General features: G+C 35.6%; 1 protein-coding gene across 12 annotated transcripts in view; it reads left to right on the forward strand.

The window, feature by feature from the left end:
- Positions 1-20,615, forward strand: part of SNX7 (sorting nexin 7) — a 311,909-nt gene that overhangs the window by 97,719 nt on the left and 193,575 nt on the right. For all 12 annotated transcript variants that reach the window (XM_045036260.1, XM_045036251.1, XM_045036250.1 and 9 more), the window contains 6 exons: positions 342-524; positions 6,415-6,525; positions 7,049-7,213; positions 9,279-9,477; positions 15,170-15,369; positions 18,129-18,215. In XM_045036260.1, coding sequence (XP_044892195.1) covers positions 354-524; positions 6,415-6,525; positions 7,049-7,213; positions 9,279-9,477; positions 15,170-15,369; positions 18,129-18,215 — 933 coding nt within the window. In that variant the 5' untranslated portion in view covers positions 342-353. The remainder of the gene's footprint in view (positions 1-341; positions 525-6,414; positions 6,526-7,048; positions 7,214-9,278; positions 9,478-15,169; positions 15,370-18,128; positions 18,216-20,615) is intronic.

Consider the following 20,615-nt stretch of genomic DNA (forward strand, 5'->3'; position numbering starts at 1 on the left):
GTTACCCCTCAGTCAGATTTCTAGTTTCCAAAAAGTAGTAGCTTTTGTTTGCTTCATCTCTCTCTGTCTCCCTCTTTTTTTGCCTCGAGGGTTTATGTCTTTTATGCCTTTTTGTCTTAGTTTGCTTTAATTTGTTTATTTCTTTGTTGTCATTTTTATAGTGGGATTTTAAGAGGAAGCAGAGATAAAAATACATGTTTGACATACCATATTTAACCAGGAACCCAATTATCCTTTTTGTTCTTGACATATTTCATTAGTACTCATTGTGCCTAAGAAAAACAGGATTTTAAATTGTTTCTTCCATAGATGTTAATTTTTTAATGTGTTTTATTTCTTAGGATGCCTCGTTGATGGACATGAATTCCTTCAGCCCTATGATGCCAACGTCCCCTCTATCAATGATTAACCAAATCAAGTTTGAAGATGAGCCAGATTTGAAAGATCTTTTCATTACAGTTGATGAACCTGAAAGCCATGTTACCACAATTGAAACTTTCATTACTTACAGGATTATTACTAAGGTAAATCTTTAATGAGCACCTTCTTGAATCAGTTGTTCTCTGAACTTTTGGTAAGATGTTGCATCTAATCTGTACTTGTTCTGTATGAAATCAGTGAAATTCAAATTTCAACACTTTTTTTTTAAATTTAAATTCAAATTAGGTAACATACAGTGTAGTCTTGGCTTCAGGAGTAGAACCCTCTGATTCATCTCTTACATATGACACCCAGTGCTCATCTCAAAAGTGCCGTCCTTAAAGCCCATCACTCATTTAATCCATCCCCCCACCCACCTCCCTTCCATTAGCACTCAGTTTGCTCTCTGTATTTAAGAGTCTCTTATAGTTTGCCTCCCTCTCTGTTTTTATCTTATTTTTCCTTCCCTTCCCCTTTGTTCATCTGTTGAGTTTCTCAAATTCCACATATGGTCACTCATTTTTTTTTTTAACGTTTATTCACTTTTGAGAGGGGGGAGAGAGAGCACGTGTGCACATGTGAGAAAGTGGGGTAAGGGCAGAGAGAGGAGGACAGAGGATCTGAAGTGGGCTCTGGGCTGACAGCAGAGAGCCTAATATGGGACCTGAACTCATGACCAATGAGATCATGACCTGAGCTGAAGTCAGACGCTCAACCCCCTGGGCCACCCAGGCACCGCAGTCACTCATTGTTTTTAGCAGTGGTGCATGTTGAAACAGGAACATTTAGGGCACCTGGGTGGCTTAGTCAGTTGAGCATCCAACTTCGGCTCAGGTCATGATCTCAAAGCTTGTGAGTTTGAGCCCTGTCTTGGCCTCTGTGCTGACAGCTCGGAACCTGGAGCCTGCTTCAGATTCTGTCTCCCTCTCTCTCTGTCCTTCCTGGCTTGTTCTCTGTCTCTGTCTCTCTCTCTCAAAAATAAATAAGCATTAATTTTTTTTTAAACAGGAACATTTTGTTTTTAATTTAAAAAATATAAAGAAATGTCTTTAGAAAAGAAGAGCTTCAGGTTGCTAATAAAGAAAACTAGTTAACAACATGATGTGATACTTTTTTCTGAAGATTACAAAATATAATTTCATTTTCTTTCCAAATAAGAGCCAGTGGCCACTTTATCTTATGTATAAGATACTGCTAGTTGTCCACTAATTCAAATGCAGAGTAAATGTAGAATCAAAATCTCTCCTTGATCCTAGGGTAAGTCTCTGCAAAAAGAGAGTTACTTCTGCCAGAATAAAACAACCAAGTCAAGTAACTGTTTTTTAAAATCCTTCATGTAATAGCAACCTTTAGCAATTATATTCATAAAATATAGTATTCTCTTTTTGAGGTGACACCCTACATCCCTTTTGTAGCTGAGAAGGTTTTGGACCATCTTCCTATAATCACTTCTCCCAGTGCAAATTCTACACCACTTCTAGTTATGTGTCTTAAAAAGTGCATGTATTTGATCTCTTCACTCAGGTTCTTAAAACCCTTCTGGGTTCCTCATTTCCTACAGAACAAAGTGCAAATTCCTTTGTATGACATATCAAGAATTTCTCAGTCTGATGCTAACCTACTCCTGTAAGACTACTCTCTTTAACTCCCCATTTTTAATACCCCTGCCCTCCACTCATCTAGACCTATTTTTGTTACCTGAATACCCTAGGGTATTTCTTATTCTCATGACTTTGCATATACTTTTCCTACTCTCTGTTATGTCCTTCCTCTTCTAAACAGAAGAACTAATGTTTATTTTCCAAGACACAACTGGAGATAATGCATGCCATGGCCCTGCCCCCTGAATCTGTAGGCTGGAAGCCTCTTTCTTTCTTCTGTTTTCTCATGCTGTTCTAATTGAATTCTTAAAGGATGTAAAACACTGGAGTCAGTATAGCAAAGAAATTTTAAGCCTATATTTAATCCTTGTAAGCCTCAAGGTTTTTGTTGTTTTTTTTTTACTCTAAAAAATGGAAATGACAATCAAACCTGGTTCTGTAGAGTTGCTGTAAGAATTGATTTAGGATTGGTTATCAACATATAACACTTAGCAAAATGCCTGACACATAATAAGTCTTCAGTAATTGCCACCTACCTGTATGTGAGTAGATAACTGTGTGTTTATTTTATTCACAACAAGTATGTGAGCTTCTCAAGGAAGGTAGTTATATCTTCAGTTATCCACATTTCCAAACACAATTCTTAGGATATAGTGAGTAAGCAATTTAACTTTTTGGTCAATGGGTGAGTGAAGAAATTTATAGTATCATACTCCTATCAAAAGGTTGTAGAACAAGATAGCATGGAATTCAATCTTGATTACTCCCCTTTCTTGCTATGTCTTTTGGGCAATTTAATTAACCTCTCTATGCTTAGTTTCCGCAGTTGTAAATAAGATAACAGTACTATGCTTGGAGGGTTGTTGTGAATATTTAATGTGTTTATACAGACATATTGCTAAAAATAGGACCAGATTTCTCCTGGTATTACTATTTTAATTAAAAGCATCCATTGTCATCATCCTTCCTGGCAAAGAATTTGTGTAGCTGAATTATTTTCCCATCATTATTTGTTTCTTTTAGAAAGACACTGTTTTTATAAGCTACCCTGTGAATTTTACTCTAATCACAGACATATAATATCCGTATTTACACCATATTTTAAATGATGTACTGCCCTTATAGCAGCAGCAGCAATAGTAGTAGTAGTAGTAGTAAATATTGTTAATATTACAGTGTGTTTAACTAACATTTATTGTATGATTACTTTGGGCCAGGCAATGTTCTGACCGCTTTATGCATATTCACTTGTTTAAAGTCTAACAATGATCCTAGGACCTAGATGTTATGATTTACCCCCATTTTGTGCATGAGGACATCGAAGCTCAGTAAGTTGCCAAAGGTTACACACTATAGTGATTACCTGAGCTGGGATTTAAATCCAGACCATTTACTTTCACACTATGCGTGTTTTCTGTTATACTTTTGTGCATCTCTTTATGGTTATGACACACTGCCTTTCAGTTTCACTGTTATGAAAAAGTCCCTTTGTTCTACTTTGATTATTTTTACTGCATCCAATATATGGACTATGCCTACATATACTAAAATATGCATTGCAGATACAAATATATAAACATTTTGTGGATGTATAATATAGTCTTTTTTTTGTTAATCACTTTTTAAATTTTTTTAAATATTCATTTTTGAGAGAGAGAGAGAGAGAGTGCAAGGAGGGGAGGGGCAGAGAGATAGGGAGACACAAAAACCAAAACAGGCTCTAGACTCCAAGCTGTCAGCACAGAGCCTGAAATGGGGCTCGAACTCATCACTGAGGTCATGAGGATCATGACCTGAGCCAAAGTCGGCTGCTTAACTGACTGAGCCACCCAAGTGTCCTGATTTGTTAATCACTTTTTATCATTTATTCACTCTCTCATATATTCAGTGAAGTTTTGCTGAGTGCCAATTATGTCCCAGGTACTGTGTGTGTATATTGAGATTACACCAGCAAACAAGACAGACATACCCTCTGCCTTCATGGAGCTCTCAATCTAGGGGGGTGATGGATGTTAAACAATTACATGCTTAATTATTTAATTATAGTTATAAATGCTATGAGAGAAAAATAGAGGATTTTATGAGCATGAGCACCCCATCTAATGTGGAGGTTAAGAGGTGGCTTCCCTGAGAAAGTTTTAGTTTTATTAAAATTTACATTTATAGACATTAAGATTATATGGATAAATGCACATATACATGTGCACATATGTGCACTGACAATCTCCTACTTAAGAATACTTAAGAATGGCCTGGCTGTAAATGATTGTATGCGGAAGCCCATGTTCCTAGCATCTGTTCTCCTTATGAGAAATTGCCCTTTATTCTCCAGGTTAAAATATCTGAAGTGACTATTCTAAAGAAGTATTTTTTCTTTTGGAGATCGAGATGTGCTTTCCTTTGCTACATATAGAAACAAGAGCTTCGAGATTTAACGAGTGTCTTCTCTCTCACATCCACATCATGAAGACAAACCCATAAATGCCTGCCAGCGTGGAGTAGGGATTAAAGTATATTCCTGATTGTAAAATTCATTTTCCCTCAAAAACAGCTTTCTAAGTCCTCAGAGCCTAGAGTAACTGCCCTTGACCAAAGGTCAGTGTTTGTTGAATGAGTGCATTTTGGGGTGTAGATCACATAAGTCCATTAGTCCTAAACTTCAACTACCCAAGCTTTTATGGTCAGACATGAAAAATTAAAGACCATTTACGATATAGCTTCCATGGAAAACGATTCTGTATTAGAGGCATTATTTGTACATCTTCTGTTTTCTTCCTGTGTTACTGCAGTATGTTAGAAAACTCTTTTAAGTCAAAGACACAGTGATGCGGACAGAATCAACCAATTTGACTTGATTTTACATCTTCCTCTTGCTGGAATTTTTATCAGATTATTCTACTTAAAGTGTTGAAAATTCTCCAGGACATATAAAGCTCTGAACTGCCCAATTTTTGAGTATTTTAGTATTGGTTATGCCAATTTATACTTTTGGAAATTGGTGGTAAACCTATACATATGTGGCTGGTACAAGAAGGTGTTCAGTAAGTAAAGTTTAATGAGTGATTATAAACCATGTTTTGTGTGCGTATATATGTATGCATGTGTGTGTATTTGCATGTATATGTACACATACCAACTCATATATATGTTGTTAAACTGTGTTTCTACTAGATTTAGTTTTCCTATTTTTACCATTTCCATAACTTGTACCCATAGTTAAGATTTCAGAGTGTTTTGTGAACATTTAGTTCCTTAGACTTCTGCATATCATTTACCTCCACTTTTTCCCACTAAAAAGGAAATGTTTTGATAAAATATATTGTATGGTATTATAAACATTCATTGTAAAAGAATAAGCCTTGGAAAGAATAACTTTTATGAACCTTATTTCAAGACAATTAAGATTGCATCTATGACTTGAACTACTTAATTTTATAATTGCATTCATCTGTGTGGATGATTGATATTTTGGGTGAGTGCAAAATATGTATGCAATGTGTTATTCCATCATTATTCCTCCAGGAAAATTTCACCCTCATATCATTCTATAATTTTTAATATGCAAAAATTTAGTTAATAAGATATTGGTGGGAGTGAGTGTGCATCAGATAATGTTTTTTGTTTTTGTTTTTGTTTTTTTGGCTTGGGATTCAGGCAGTGGAAATGAGGTTGATATTGTATCCATGTTATTTTTGTCATATGTGTTGGCATAGATTTTTGGTTTGTTGAGAACAGATATTTTAATTTATTTGCTTAATTTTTAGGAGTTTAGGCATATAACTCAAAATCCCTTGAGAAATGACAGGAAGATTTTCTTTTCACATCAAATCTTCATTAATAACATTTTTTAAACAGTGGTAAAATCACTCTGTAAAATGTTAGAATTTTCATATACTAAAAGCAAATTTTACCAAAGCAATTCATTTGAGCAAATTCCAGGAAAACATTTTTTCTCAGTTATGTTCAGGTTATTTTCCAAATTACAAAAATAGGACTTTCCTCAAATTCTGAATTCTAATCATCTTGAGAAAAAATATATTTGAAACCTAAATTCAGAACACACTTTCTTGTTAGCAAGAAAGTCATGCCAAATATAATAGTAGTTAAAATCTTGTGGAAGGCAGATGGCTGCTCTAAGACAGATTTTTCAGTTTGGATTTTAAATTTGAGCATGATGTTTGCTTTCTTTCTGGAAATACTGGAAAGTTTGCTTTGTTTCATCTGCTATATGAATTGATGACTGCAAAAAAAGTACAGGCTGACAAACACTGAATAATTAGAATTTGTTAATTTTTCTTAGAGACCCATTTATTTCAGCATATCTAAAATAACATTAGGCAAATGTCTTCTGTCTTATATTGCATGTGTCGTTATTTTTTCCTACTTTCTTCAGACATCTCGTGGGGAATTTGACTCCAGCGAATTTGAAGTTAGGAGACGTTATCAAGATTTCCTTTGGTTGAAAGGAAAACTTGAAGAAGCACACCCCACTCTGATTATTCCAGTAAGTCTACATATTTTTCCCATAGAGTAGCTACCATTTTGTCTTGTGAATCATTAGAATGCTTATAACTAATGTCAGACTTTTAAATCAGTGTAATTCATTTATCCAGAAACCTTTGCTTTTAAACTTTCCATCTATGTAACAGATTTCTTTTTCTTTCTTTTTTCTTTTTTTAATGTTTATTTATTTTGAGAGAGAGAGAGTGAGTGAGCAGGGGAGGGGCAGAGGGAGAGAGAGGCCCACGTTCCACGCCGGACACGAACCATGGGTTTATGACCTGAGCCGAAATCAAGTGTGGGATGCTTAACCAACTGAGCCACCCAGGCGCCCCCAGATTTGTTTTTCTAAACTATTCTAATATGTTAAGATTTTGCAGGTTTTTGTTCTAGTGTGAATTTTGAAAAATTATTTTTATAAGAAATGAATGTAAGCTCAAATAGTCTTCCAAAAAGGAAGAGTGTAGAATTCCTTATAATCCCATGCCACATAATGCTCAGATCCTTTTAAAACTTTTTTGCCTCAGCCATTGCCTGAGAAGTTTATCGTGAAAGGTATGGTGGAACGCTTTAATGATGACTTCATTGAAACACGAAGGAAGGCGCTGCATAAGTTCCTGAACCGAATTGCTGATCACCCGACTCTAACGTTTAATGAAGACTTCAAAGTATTTCTTACTGCACAAGCTTGGGTAAAGAAATTTGATTTATACTCATATAATCCTTTAGTGTCTTTATGTATATTGGTTGTATGCTTCCTCTGGTTTTCATTTATGAATTCGTCAGCACTGTCCTTGAATTAAGATGGATTATCAAACACTGGAGAGGTATTCTTCAGATTTAAGATTTAACTCTGTCAAATCTACATATAAACGTTACAGACATCTTCTATCTTCCTCACATACACATATTCATATTTCTTTTGGTATTTGAATTTTTTTTAAATGTCAGGGTACTCCTTGCATACTTAGCCAATACTGAACATATACAATATACTTTTAAAATGGGTTAGGACTATTCAAGTTAGGATAAAAGTCTTTATTAAATGGATAGATGGTTGGATGGATAGGCAAATAGATAATACAATTTTCTTATTTTTTCTTTCAATCACCTAATGGGAAGAGTGAATCTATTTCTAATGCAGAAAATTTATATGCTCTTCTTTTTTCTTTTCACCTATGAAAATATAACTCACCAAGAAAGAAAATGGATAGGAAACATGGTCAGTATTAAATGATTACTGACTCATGTTGAGTTTTGTATCTCTCAGTTGTTGCCAAAGTGATAGAAGCTAGAAAGTGGTTCATCTCAATCTTGACAAATAGTACTGCTATTTGGAAGTCCTTTGAGACTTATGTGAAATGAATTTGTGGCCTGACTCCAGAACCTTAGAAGCTGCTGGAAGCATTCTCTATAGTCAGTTCTCAGTAATAGCTTGCCAGTTGTGACTTATGCTCTCTCTGATAATGTTTACTCTATCAAGTGATGCTGTAGCACTCCCGGATAGATGTGTTACCTGGTCAAGGGTGACATCCGTTATTATATACACATAAAATCATGCTGCCTAGGAAATAAACAGGTTTACTTTATATGTATTATTTTGTGTAAGACCTGTAGGAAAGTAAATCTGGAGAAAGATAATATATTATTTAATATTTGGATAAATAATATATAATATTTTTATCTGTGGATTTGGTAGTCGGCATTATTATTTATAGATTCTTTTTTGTTGTTTCTTGTGAGTAACCTTTTATTTGATCCCAAACCTATATTTCAACGAGTGCTATAACCATCGCCAGAGTCATGTGGTCTTCTTCTTGGTGTTCTTTTTTAATACGCTGTACTTCTAAAGGGTTACTTTTGTGTGGTGTATCCTTTTATAGTGGTTCTTCTATTTTGCTCATCTGTACTCCTCCCTCCCAGATTAACTATGAAAGAGCTAGTTACATATATTATTAAAAATATTTCTCTACAGCCAGCCAGCCAGTGGAGGTAGTGTCACAGTTTACCTACTTCACTCGGTTGGAGAGTTATGGTCAGGGAGTATCTATTTACAAACTTTTATAGTGACATTAAGAAGACAGAGCTGGCTAGTGCTTAGCAGTGAAGCCTCTGGAATCAGATCAATCCTTGTCCATAACTTAATTTCACCTGGACTTTGAGCAATCTCCTTAACTTTGCTGTGCTTGTATTTTCTTCTGTAAAATGAGGATCATAGTAGAACCTACCTCAAAGTGTTATGGTGAGTTTACGTGTGTGTGTGTGTGTGTGTGTGTGTGTGTGTGTGTGTGTGTGTGTGTGTAGTGCCTAGAAGCTCTCAATATATGCTAGCTATTATTATAACTAAAGAATTAATAAAATTTTCCTTTTTTTTTCAGGGAGCAGTTTAGACCCTAAGAGATCTTCTGTCAACCATTTTCTATTAAATCCCTGCTATAAAATATAGATTGCATCTCATATTGTCCTCTCATCTTCCCCAGTATCTCCTTAAGCACAATTCCTGCTGTTAAACCTTATTCTTTTAAAGATCCATGCTGAGAGGAAAGCTGCGCACATGTTTTACATGACTACTTTGAAAAGGAATAGTATCAAGGAGATAGAGGAAGAACTGTACCCCAATAAAATTCACCTGCTTCAAACTACATGAAAAAAAGTCTATGAAACATTTTTATCATCTTCATCCTTCCAATTACATTTCCTTTTGTTGGGAATATTGCTTCACCACAAATATTTAATTGTTTGTTTGTTTGTTTCTAGGAGCTCTCTTCTCACAAGAAACAAGGGCCTGGATTACTCAGCAGGATGGGGCAGACAGTCAGAGCTGTTGCACTGTCAATGAGAGGAGTAAAAAGCCGCCCAGAAGAGTTCATGGAAATGAATAACTTTATTGAAGTTTTTAGCCAGAAAATAAATTTGATAGACAAAATATCTCAGAGAATTTACAAGGAAGAAAGGGGTATGTAGAATAACTAGAATGTGATTACCAAGTTGTTCAATTTCTGACCGATCCTCACATTTGCTGGTGTAGTAAAGCAATGTTAAGTTAGCATTTCTTTTTGGTTCTTTCTTGAAGTTCCCATCTCTCTGCTTACAGTCCCCATCTGTTTTTGTGTGATGTTTACTTTGTCCATTAGAGCCCTCAGCACATTAATCATCATTGCTTTAAATTCCTGGTCTCACCATTTCAACACCCCTGCCATGTCTGATTCTGATGTTTGCTCTGTCTCTTTAAATTGTCTTTTTTGCCTTTTATTAGGAATTTTTTCTTAATAACCAGACTTGATACTGGGTAAAAGGAACTGCTGTAAACAGGACTTTAGTAATGTGGTAAGGTGTGGGGGAGGAGAAGCGTTCTATACTTTTAAATATAGAAAACTTATGTTGATCTAAATATAGAAAAAAACTTTTATTCCTGAAGCGTTGTACAGTTTTGTGATCAGGTCTCAGTCTTTTAGTGAGCCTGTGCCTCTGGACTGTGAACTTCACAAGAGTTTCTTAGTTTTCTCTCCTTGCTTACTTGGGTCAGAGTGGCCAGAGTCGGCTGGACTTGAGTATTTCCCTTTCTCTAAGTTAGTCTCCGACGATACCTGAGCAGGTTAGGCTCTGGTTAACTATTTTCCTCTGAGGGCAGGCCTTTGTTAAGAAGAGCAGAGTGCTCTGGCTCTTTCAAAATTCTCCTCTGTAAGAAGCAGGAGTAGTTTTTATTCCATATTTACAGTGAACCTAGTTGAGCTTCTGGGGGTAAATCTCACAATATTGACCCCATGACTGGGTTCCCCCTGGGGCTTTTAACTCTTAAAGTTGTCTACACTGAGCCTCCAGCGGTTCATCAATTACAGTTCCAGTCTCCCTACCCCAGCAGTGGGTGGTGAGAGGTGGTTTCTGCTCTTTAGTGTGTGCCCAGTAACCCACAATTCCTTGTATTCATCTGTCTTCCCAGTCGTGAGGGCAGTGGTTTTTCCTGTGTCCTCCCCTGTTTTGCAGATCCAAGAAAAGTTGTTCATTTTTCAGTCTATTCAGCATTTTACTTGTTCAGACTGAGTAGTGGTTTCCAAGCTCCTTACATGAGGTATCACATAACATTAAGATAGAATTTCACCTTCATGTGTGGCTTATACCCAGATATATTGAGAAAATTTTTGATTTCTATATGATTTTGAAGGTAGTCATGACCAGTCCCCATTTGTTTTAATCAATTATTAGCTGTTCTTGTTCCCATTTATAAGTAATAATGGCAAAGTAAGCCCTGAGCTTAAGATTTTGTAGTTGTATGAAGTTGGTCTTAAATGTACAATGTGGATCATAGCTTAAAATCAAAGGAGTGATGTATCAGAAAATAGGGTTTCCACATTTTCCATGATTTTTTTGGAAAAAGTACTCTATATTACACCTGTACAAGCATGGCAGAGAAATTTATATATTGGAAATTAGGTCCTTCTTCCTATTTTATGTCAACATTTCCTTTTTTCAATTTTCTTATTTTTATTTTACTTTAGAGGTTAGACTTCAGGGGGGCCTGCGTGGCTCAGTCAGTTAAGCATCCGACTTCTGCTCAGGTCATGATCTCACAGTTCGTGAGTTCAAGCCCCCTTCGGGCTCTGCGCTGATAACTCAGAGCCTGGAGCCTGCTTCAGGTTCTATGTCTTCCTCTCTCTCTCTCTGCTTCTCCCCTACTTGTGCTCTTTCTCTCTCAAAATTAAATAAACATTTAAAAATAAAATAGCAACATGATAATAACCTTAAAAAAAAAGAAGTTAGACTTTATTCCATGATGATTTTTTTCCAATTCCATGATGACTTTCTGCTAATTTTCTAATTGCATTTAACTACATTAGAACTAGGTGGCCAAGTCAAAGAATATACTTCCTAATATAAATTGGTTTTAGAGATGAACTACTTTAAGTCTCTATATTGATGACTTATTTTCTTTTTTCTTTTTTATTTTTTAACGTTTATTTATTTTTGGGACAGAGGGAGACAGAGCATGAACGGGGGAGGGGCAGAGAGAGAGGGAGACACAGAATCAGAAGCAGGCTCCAGGCTCTGAGCCAACAGCCCAGAGCCTGACGTGGGGCTCGAACTCACGGACCGCGAGATCGTGACCCGGGCTGAAGTCGGATGCTTAACCGACTGAGCCACCCAGGCACCCCAATGATTTATTTTTTTTTTAAATTTTTTATGTCCCCTATTAAATAGTAAATTCTATGAGGAAAAGAAGGGAAAAGATTTGTTTTATTTTTAGTATCTAGATAGTGCTTAGCACATAGTAGGTGCTCAACAAAAGCTGTTCAATGATTGAAAAAAGAATGAACATATGATTTGGTGGTAGGAAAATTCGCTTTATTATTAGTGATTGGTTGTTAAAAGAAATATAGAAAAAGTTGTCATAGCTGAATGTACATTTCCCTCTATGTTTTTTTTTTTTTTTTTTTCCATGCATTGACACTTGGTGATGTCATTGTGGTGACTGAATATAGTTTAATAATTTCTTTTAGGACTTATTGGTCCACCCTTGTTATTTATCATTTGTCTTTTTTTTTTTTTTTAAATCTCAAGAGGCTAATTGTTTTAACTGTATTCCACAATTCCAATCCTGTAAGAATATTCTTGATGCATAGTTAAGTGGAATAGCAATTCAGAGAAGCTCCTGGAAACTCTTGAGACCTACGAGTTTTGTAGAACATCAGTATGCTGCTTTACATTTGCTGGTGCAAAGAAATAGTTTTAAAATCTTCGGTATACTCTAATGTTTGTGAAATGTTCAGAAGGAAAAGTGGATTTGATGACAGACTTTGTAAATTTGAGTTCTGATTTTCAGGGCATGATTGCCACTGACCCAAACTGGAGGGATTTCTGCTTTTTGAGTGTGAAGCCCACTTGTCAGATTCCTTTGAAGATGATGGAATGTTTTATTTTGTAGCTTGGGAGCCTAAGCTATATAGGATATTTCATTCATATTCAAATCATGAAAGTATGGTGATCACAACTAGTGGTTTCTATTCAAAAATTTTTTTCAAGGTTTTTCTTTGATCTTATTATATCTTGTGCTCCCCAGTTTATTTGTCACATTTGTACTGACCACATGCTGCACTGCTTCTCTGTGCTGGAGATTAAAGGAGGAGTAAGTTGGTACCTGTCCTTGAGCTCAGAGTCTAGTTGGGGAGACATATATTAATAGACAAATTACAGTGCAACTCAGTAAGTGTTTGCATACAAATGTAATCAGAGAGCTGTGTAAGCACAGTTTAGAATTTTATAAAAGCTCTCTATGGAAAAATAAATATTGCAGGGGCACCTGGGTGGTTCAACTGATTAAGCATCCAACTCTTGATCTCAGCTCAGGTCATGATCTCATCGTTTCATGGGATTGAGCTCCACATCGGGCTCTGTGCTGACAGCACAGAGCCTGCTTGGGGTTCTGTCTCTCCCTCTCTCTGTGCCCCTTCCCTGCTCATACTCTGCCTCTCAAAATAAATAAACTTTAAATAAACAAATAAATGAATGAATGTATGTTACAAAGGTTCAATGGTACACACTTATGTATACACAAATTGAGAAAATGAGATAAGGGAGAACATTTTTCTTTTCTAGAAATGCTAGTGTAGTGTGGCCATTATTTAAAACAAAGGATAGGCCTAGATTAGGTGGGTGCAGTTGGAAAGGCTCTAGTGATTATTAAATCTGATACCTTTATTTGGTAACAACTGATATTTCCAGTGTCTTAAGTTTTGTTAATCTATTTCAGTTTATTTGATCATACAAACTTTTGACATTTTAATAGTTTAATTTAGAGGAATATGCCAGATTTCAACTAACTCTAATGAGTATTAAGATGATTAAATATAGAGAGAATTTCATCGTATTTGATGGATGTTAGAGAAAAAATATTCACTACTTCTACATTCTCTACCATAAAAAGCCATCTTTGAAAGATGATAGCATATCAGGGTGCCTGGGTGGCTCAGTTGGTTAAGTGTCTGACTCTTTACTTCGGCTTAGGTAGTGATCGCATGGTTTTTGGGATCAAGTCCTGTGTTGGACTCTGCATTGACAGCACAGAACCTGCTTGGGATTCTTGCCCTCTCTCACTGTTCTTCCCCCTGCACATGCATGTGTTCTCTCTCCCTCTCTCTCTCAAAATAAATAAACTTTAAAAAAAAGAGGGATGATACTATAAACGCAAAAGTGTAAAAATATTCAGATTTTGAAATGAAATACAAATTTTTGAATGAATGGCTTATCAAGCATTGCATAGTCTTTTGTTCATTCACTAATACAAAAATATTTATTGAATACATTCTGTATCAGGCTTTGAGATAAAAGAAAATGAGACCCAGCCCCTGTTTTAAGGAGCATATGGCCTAGGAGCATATGATTTATGCAAGCAATTATAATAGAATGGGATAATACAAGTATAAAATTATGATAGGCTTTAATAGAAGTGTAAAATTATGATCAGCTCATTGGGGACAAAGCATATACAATGTTTTGGAACAGAATCTGAAGGAATTTATTTGTACTAGTATTTACTAGTATTTGTGCTAGTATTTAAAGGATTAGAAGTAGTTTGGCAAATGGTAGAAATGGTAAAGGGCAAGGCAAAGGGGTATGTGTAATGTTTAAATGAGGAGAAATCAAGAGATAGTTATGAATGAGTAATTATCATGGCCTGAATTGAACTATTTTGGAGGAAGAATCTCAAGAGTTGGACCCAGAGAGACAATGTAGGGACTTTCTAATTTAGCTAAGAAGCTTCAGTGTTATATACTGTGACAAAAATTGAAAGAGGAAGAATAGTTATAAGTCCCTTACAGAAGTGTACATTACAGACACTGATGAGCTGATAACAGTGGAAATAAGGATAGATAGGTAGGTAGATAGGTAGAAAAATAGATGGATGGGGCGCCTGGGTGGCGCAGTCGGTTAAGCGTCCAACTTCAGCCAGGTCACGATCTCGCGGTCCGGGAGTTCGAGCCCCGCGTCGGGCTCTGGGCTGATGGTTCAGAGCCTGGAGCCTGTTTCCGATTCTGTGTCTCCCTCTCTCTCTGCCCCTCCCCCGTTCATGCTCTGTCTCTCTCTGCCCCAAAAATAAATAAACGTTGAAAAAAAAATTAAAAAAAAAAGAAAAATAGATGGATGAATGGATGGATAGACAGATGGATAGATAAGTATTAAGAAATATTGAAACTGGTGATTGGCTCTGTGCAGGTATGAGTATAGGATGATACCCATTTTTGCTTTGAGATCACTGGAAACAATTACTCTTAGGTAGGATATGTAATCAGGAGAAGGGGAGAAAGAAGACAAGCTTGTTTAGGTAATGTTGCCTATGAGACACTCAGGTGTAGTTTATTTGGTAGGCAGAGTTCCATGATAGATATGGTGATCGTATAATCTGTCTTCCAAGCCAGGATACTTTAGAGAATGAAAAAGGATGCTATTGCTGGTTGCACATAGACAGTAGTCATTCAAGGACTGACCCGAGTGGATTGGAATCGCTGCCAATTTAATGAAAGTTGATAGCCATCTTCTTATGTTCATTTAGAAGAACATATGCACGATGAGAAAAATAAGGTCTTTTCTTACTGTCTATAATTCACAGGTTTTTAAAACTTCTGTAAATTGAGGAGCTTAATTTTTGTTTTTAGAATATTCTGATGAAATGAAAGAATATGGCCCAATTCATATTCTGTGGTCAGCGTCAGAAGAAGATCTGGTTGATACTCTAAAAGGGATTGCCAGCTGCATTGACAAATGCTCTAAGGCCACTGAAAAACGGATGTCTGGACTCTCAGAGGCCCTGCTTCCTGTAGTACATGAGTATGTGCTTTATAGTGAAATGTTAATGGTAAGAACACCTTATACTTTTACCTTAGTCCCTGACCTGATTATAAGCTTTATACAGGTAGTTTCTATTTCAGTTTTTTTCACCACTATTTTCCCATCCTGCAGAATGCTTTGCATATAGATGCTCAATAAATATTAGTTCACTATGTGAATGATATGACAAGTAGAAGTATATGTTAATAAAAGACAGGAATACTCAATAGCCACAATAATGTACATTACACATAGATTTGAAACATCTTCAGTCAAGATTTATATAGAGAATATGATTCATTTTTCCAAGCCTTTAAAATTTTACTTAAAAAATTTTTAGTGCTTTAGAGATTTCTTTTCATGAAAGAGTTCTTTTACCCCTTCTAGGTACATTTGATTTAGCAATGTATTTACTATCATTATGTACAAAGTACTTGAGTAGGATTTTGATGTTTGTTCTGTCTTCTGGATGCTTCTAAAAAGAAATCCTTCAAGTTAAAATGTTTTCTTTCACTATTTGCAAAGGCTTTTATTCCTCTTATATCAAAGTTTTGTATTTAACCTCCTCAGTTCAAGTTAAGGTTTCCAGATATTTGGGATTTAGCAATGCTATCTGCAAAGTTAATGTTTTTCATCCTGTATTATGTTCTGCTCACAGCACCTTGCACAAACTGATACCCTCAGGGTTGTTGTGTTTTAGCGTGGCAATGGGAGAAGGAGCCCACTTGCATTCAGATATAGTCCATTTCTTCTGCTATTTATATTTGGAGCCGTGTCTGTTTTCATGTACTCTTGGTTTGGGGATTTTTTTTTTTAATTTTGCTTCTGTCTTGGTAAGAAAAGCTCTCTTAGCCTTTCAGCATGAGATCTGCCTCTTTCTCACGGTTAGGTTTTTCTTTTACAGTCATTAAATATTTTGTAGATATTTCATGTTGCTGCTGTTACTTGACTTTATTAGGGTCTTCTATAAACAAACACTTCTTGCTTCCCAAAGGCCTCTAACATTTCACTGCTGAGGAGTCTCCTCCTTGTCTCCATCAATTTCCTTGGCTACATTTCATTGTTTTACTTCATTATTGATAGCCCCCTTGTGTGGTTGTTCAAAGAGATCTGATTTGTATAATTAAAAATAGTATATTCTTCTCCCTTAATTAGATGTGTTTTTCTCTTTATTATGTCAAGATGAAAATTATGTAATTTAAGTCATATATCATTAAAGGTGTGGAAAAATTATAATAGCAACCAGAAGAATTATTTTATAGGTTCTCATTTGATTATATTACTTTGTAGACTCCTAAAGCATAATCAGTAGCAATTTATATTGCAGTTCTGGCTGTGTTTTATATTGGAATGTTTTCTTCAATGTGAGCTAAAATGATGAAGTATAGACCTTGACAAAATGATTAAACTTGTGTAATCTTACTAGTTGTCTTCTGAAGCAAACTCTTACTTAAAATATTTCTACCTATGTGAAGCACAGTACTTCATATTTATGAAAATAGACCTTAAATAAATGAGACTAAATTGTAGTATGTGTCATTTGGGTTAGAGATAGGAAGGGGTTCCCGATATTAATGGTAATGAAACACTGAAATTAATATAAAAGATATGTAGTAATTACCTGAACTTTCTATTGATTTCTTTGAAAACAGGAGAAAAGCTTATCTCTTTTGAGTGTTTTAGGAGTAATTCCGCCGGGCACAAAACTAGACTGAGTAACTTTGAGGATGCTTTTTATCCTTTGCCTCTCAGTTCCCACATACTCTGTCAAATTATCTTGCCTCCATTTAACTGATTTGTTGGTAGGTTCTCCCCTTCCCCTGAAAACACCTGAAAGACCTATGCCTCATAAAGGCTTTTCTCATATATGCTGTACTTTCACCCTTTCTGTTTGAATTTTTTACTTACCTGGAGTTAGCTTAACTTTTTCCTTAACCTCTTTAGGCCTCTTGTGTTCATTATCACAATTTTATGATTTCAATAATATTTTGAAAACCTGTGAAAGATGAGTACAAATAAAAAGAGTCGTTGTGTCTATAAAGCCTAAGTAGCAGGTCTTGGGAGAAAAATGAGTCACCAGGGGAAACACATTGTAAAAGGCTGGCAAACATTATAAAAGATGAAGGTGAAATCTGCACTCAAATTCCTTCACAAGGGTGTTTTAAAGTTTAAGAATACCGAAACGTGAATTCATGGTTATTTGAGAAAACAGGATGGAACTCTTCTCAGAGAAGAGGCTATAATTTCTCATCAAAAGCTTGGCTAATTGACTAATATTTATATATTTTAAGCTAAAATAAAATCTCAAAATGTGAGTTCACACTTCAGTTTTCTGATTCCCCACTGTAATTAAAAACTCTTTAATTAACCATGTCTTTGGAATCGAATAAGTGTGCTGCAAATTATTATAGACACTTTAGGTGAGAGGCCCGTGTGACCTCTCAACTGCCACCAGATTACACCATAGTATATATTTTCAGTGCTCCCACTGATTTTTTGATTGATTATTTGTTTTGTTTTTTTCTCTTTTTGAAGAACTGTATGTGTCTAGAGTGCTCCAGCAAAATGTGCATTGGGAAAACTCATAAAAAGTTTATGAAGAAAATTCTCTTACATACTTGCTTTCAGTTTAACTTTTAGAGATTAAACAAATTTGTTTGTCATTATATCCCCAAATGACTGATGAGTTGGGAAGTGATGCCATTTAGATTCTAAAATGTATATTTTTTTCATAAAAATATTATAAACAAAGTACAACTTATTCCATCCCTGTGTTTTGATATGAAGGGTGTTATGAAAAGGAGAGACCAAATACAAGCAGAACTGGATTCCAAAGTGGAAGCTTTGACCTATAAAAAGGCAGATACGGATCTGGTAAGTTTTTAAGTTTCTTGATACACTCATATAGAATTCATATTCTAAAATGTTTATTAGCTGTGTAAAGCTCCATTGTGTGTTGCTTTTAAGGATTCAGTAGATGATACTAAACTTTCTTCTAGAAAACAAATTATACATTGACTACCCAGTGAATCTACAAGTTTAACAATGATGCTTTTCTGCCTGTCTTACATTGTCTCTTATGATAAGTAAAGTATGAAGTTAATTTTTTTTAATTAGAATATTATAAGAAGGTATGGAAAGCCTAGTATTTTTTTCCAGAAGGTTAGTGAGCACTCAGTAAATAAATCCACTTTTTGCTCATTTTATAAGCAAACGGTTATATAAAGTAGGTCGGTGTTCCTATACACTTTTTTCTAGTTATTTTAAAAACCTTTATGGAGGAAGTGTCTTTGATTTCAAGTTTTGTCCTTTCCTTGCAATACATTTTAATGGAAAATTTCAAACATAAAAAGTGATATGATGAACTCGTGTACCCATCACTGGGCATCATTAATGTCCAAAATGTTGTCCAATTTTCTTCATCTTTCTCTTTCCTCACCTTTTTTTTTCTGAAATGTTCCCATGTAAATTCCAGACATTATATTATCACCCACAATATTTTAGTGTTTATATTTTATTGTCTTTGCGTCTCTTCAGGGTACTACTTTCGGCTTGGAATTATTTTTCTCACTTTAAAATTGAGAAAGAGGCTTTCAAGGTAGAGTAACTTGCCCAAGTTCATATAGTTCTTGAAGCAGAAGTTGGATTGGAGGTGGTGGTATCACTTGCCATCCTCAGAGCCTGCTGCCTCCCAGAGAGCAAGTATAGATGTGGGGAAAATTGAGTATTACTTTGATTAACTTCTCCTGAGTTCTGTATGAAGCAGACCTTCTTACTCTTTTTATCTTTAATTTAAGGATTTTGCCAGTAATGAGTATGATATTGAGTGTGCATATGACAGGTGAGTGGGGAGTTCTTGAAACCACCCATTTGTCTGTAGTATCCTAGCCCCCATCCCAGCCTGGCTTGGGACTCAGCCTCCCTCTTCTCTGTTTTAATTTTCTCCCTTACTTTAATCATTTTCTAACAGAAGATAGGATTTCATAGTTACTGGTTTTCTTTGTATTGTCTTTCTTTCTCTTTCCCCCAGTCCATTATGTATGCAGCTTAAAGCCAGGAATTTTTTATTTGTTCCCTGAAGTGCTCTCAGCCCCTAAAACAGTGCCTTATACTTGGTAATCAATCAATCAATCAATCAATCAATATTTAGTGAATAAATGAATGAATGAAAATGGCAGTGACTACTCTGATTCACAAAAACACACTGAAGGCTTAAAGCAAGAAGTCTCTACAAATTCAGACTTTGTGTAGAACACTGAGACTTCACTAAGAAGGGACTATGAATATCCTTGTTTTTCTAGACTATTTTTGTTTTTCAAACTCAAGTTCATTCTCCTGAGTGGAATGTGAATGGGCAGTGGTGGGCTGTAGTGGACAGAATAGGAGAATGGCATCTGAGAGAGAAAATGAATAATGGAAAATGGAGAGCCAATGGAGCTAGTACTCAAGATTAGGAGAAAAAAGAGGAAAACCAAGGTTAACCTTTTCTTCACAATAAGGTAGGGGTGTGTGTGTGTGTGTGTGTGTGTGTGTGTGTGTGTGTATAAATTTAAAGAGTCACTTGGCAAGAACAAAAAGTGGGCACATGTGCAGAAATTATAATTGTATCTTTTGAACTGTGGATTCTTTTTATTTGTTAATTTTTAAAGATACTGAAATTAGCTGGGGCGCCTGGGTGGCTCAGTCGGTTAAGCGGCCGACTTCGGCTCAGGTCATGATCTCGCAGTCCGTGAGTTCGAGCCCCGCGTCAGGCTCCGTGCTGACAGCTCAGAGCCTGGAGCCTGTTTCAGATTCTGTGGCTTCCTCTCTCTGACCCTCCCCCATTCATGCTCTGTCTCTCTCTGTCTCAAAAAATGAATAAACGTTAAAAAAATTTTTTTTAATAAAAAAAAAGATACTGAAATTAGCAATTAGATAAAATTTGCCCTTGACTAAATACTAGAAAAAGTACAGTATTTTAAAGTTTCAGGAGAATAGTTAAATGGCTTAAAAATCAAGCATCTGTTCAGAATGGTTTATATTCATATTTTAAATTGAAAGGAAGAGTAGTTGAGATGGTTCCAGCCACAAAAATACAGGAAAAAATAGCTTGGGCCCAAATATGGCTAGGCTTTCCCAACTCAACTAAAAAAACACATTTTTTTTTCATTTGACTTGCAAATATTTTGTCTTTTGCTCTATAAAAATTTCCTTGATATCTCATTATAACCTAATGATCCATCTGTATTTATGATTTCATTTTATGTGTATGTGTCATATCCACTATAAAGTATT

Source organism: Felis catus, chromosome C1 (assembly GCF_018350175.1).
Source record: "Felis catus isolate Fca126 chromosome C1, F.catus_Fca126_mat1.0, whole genome shotgun sequence".
NCBI lineage: Eukaryota > Metazoa > Chordata > Mammalia > Carnivora > Felidae > Felis > Felis catus.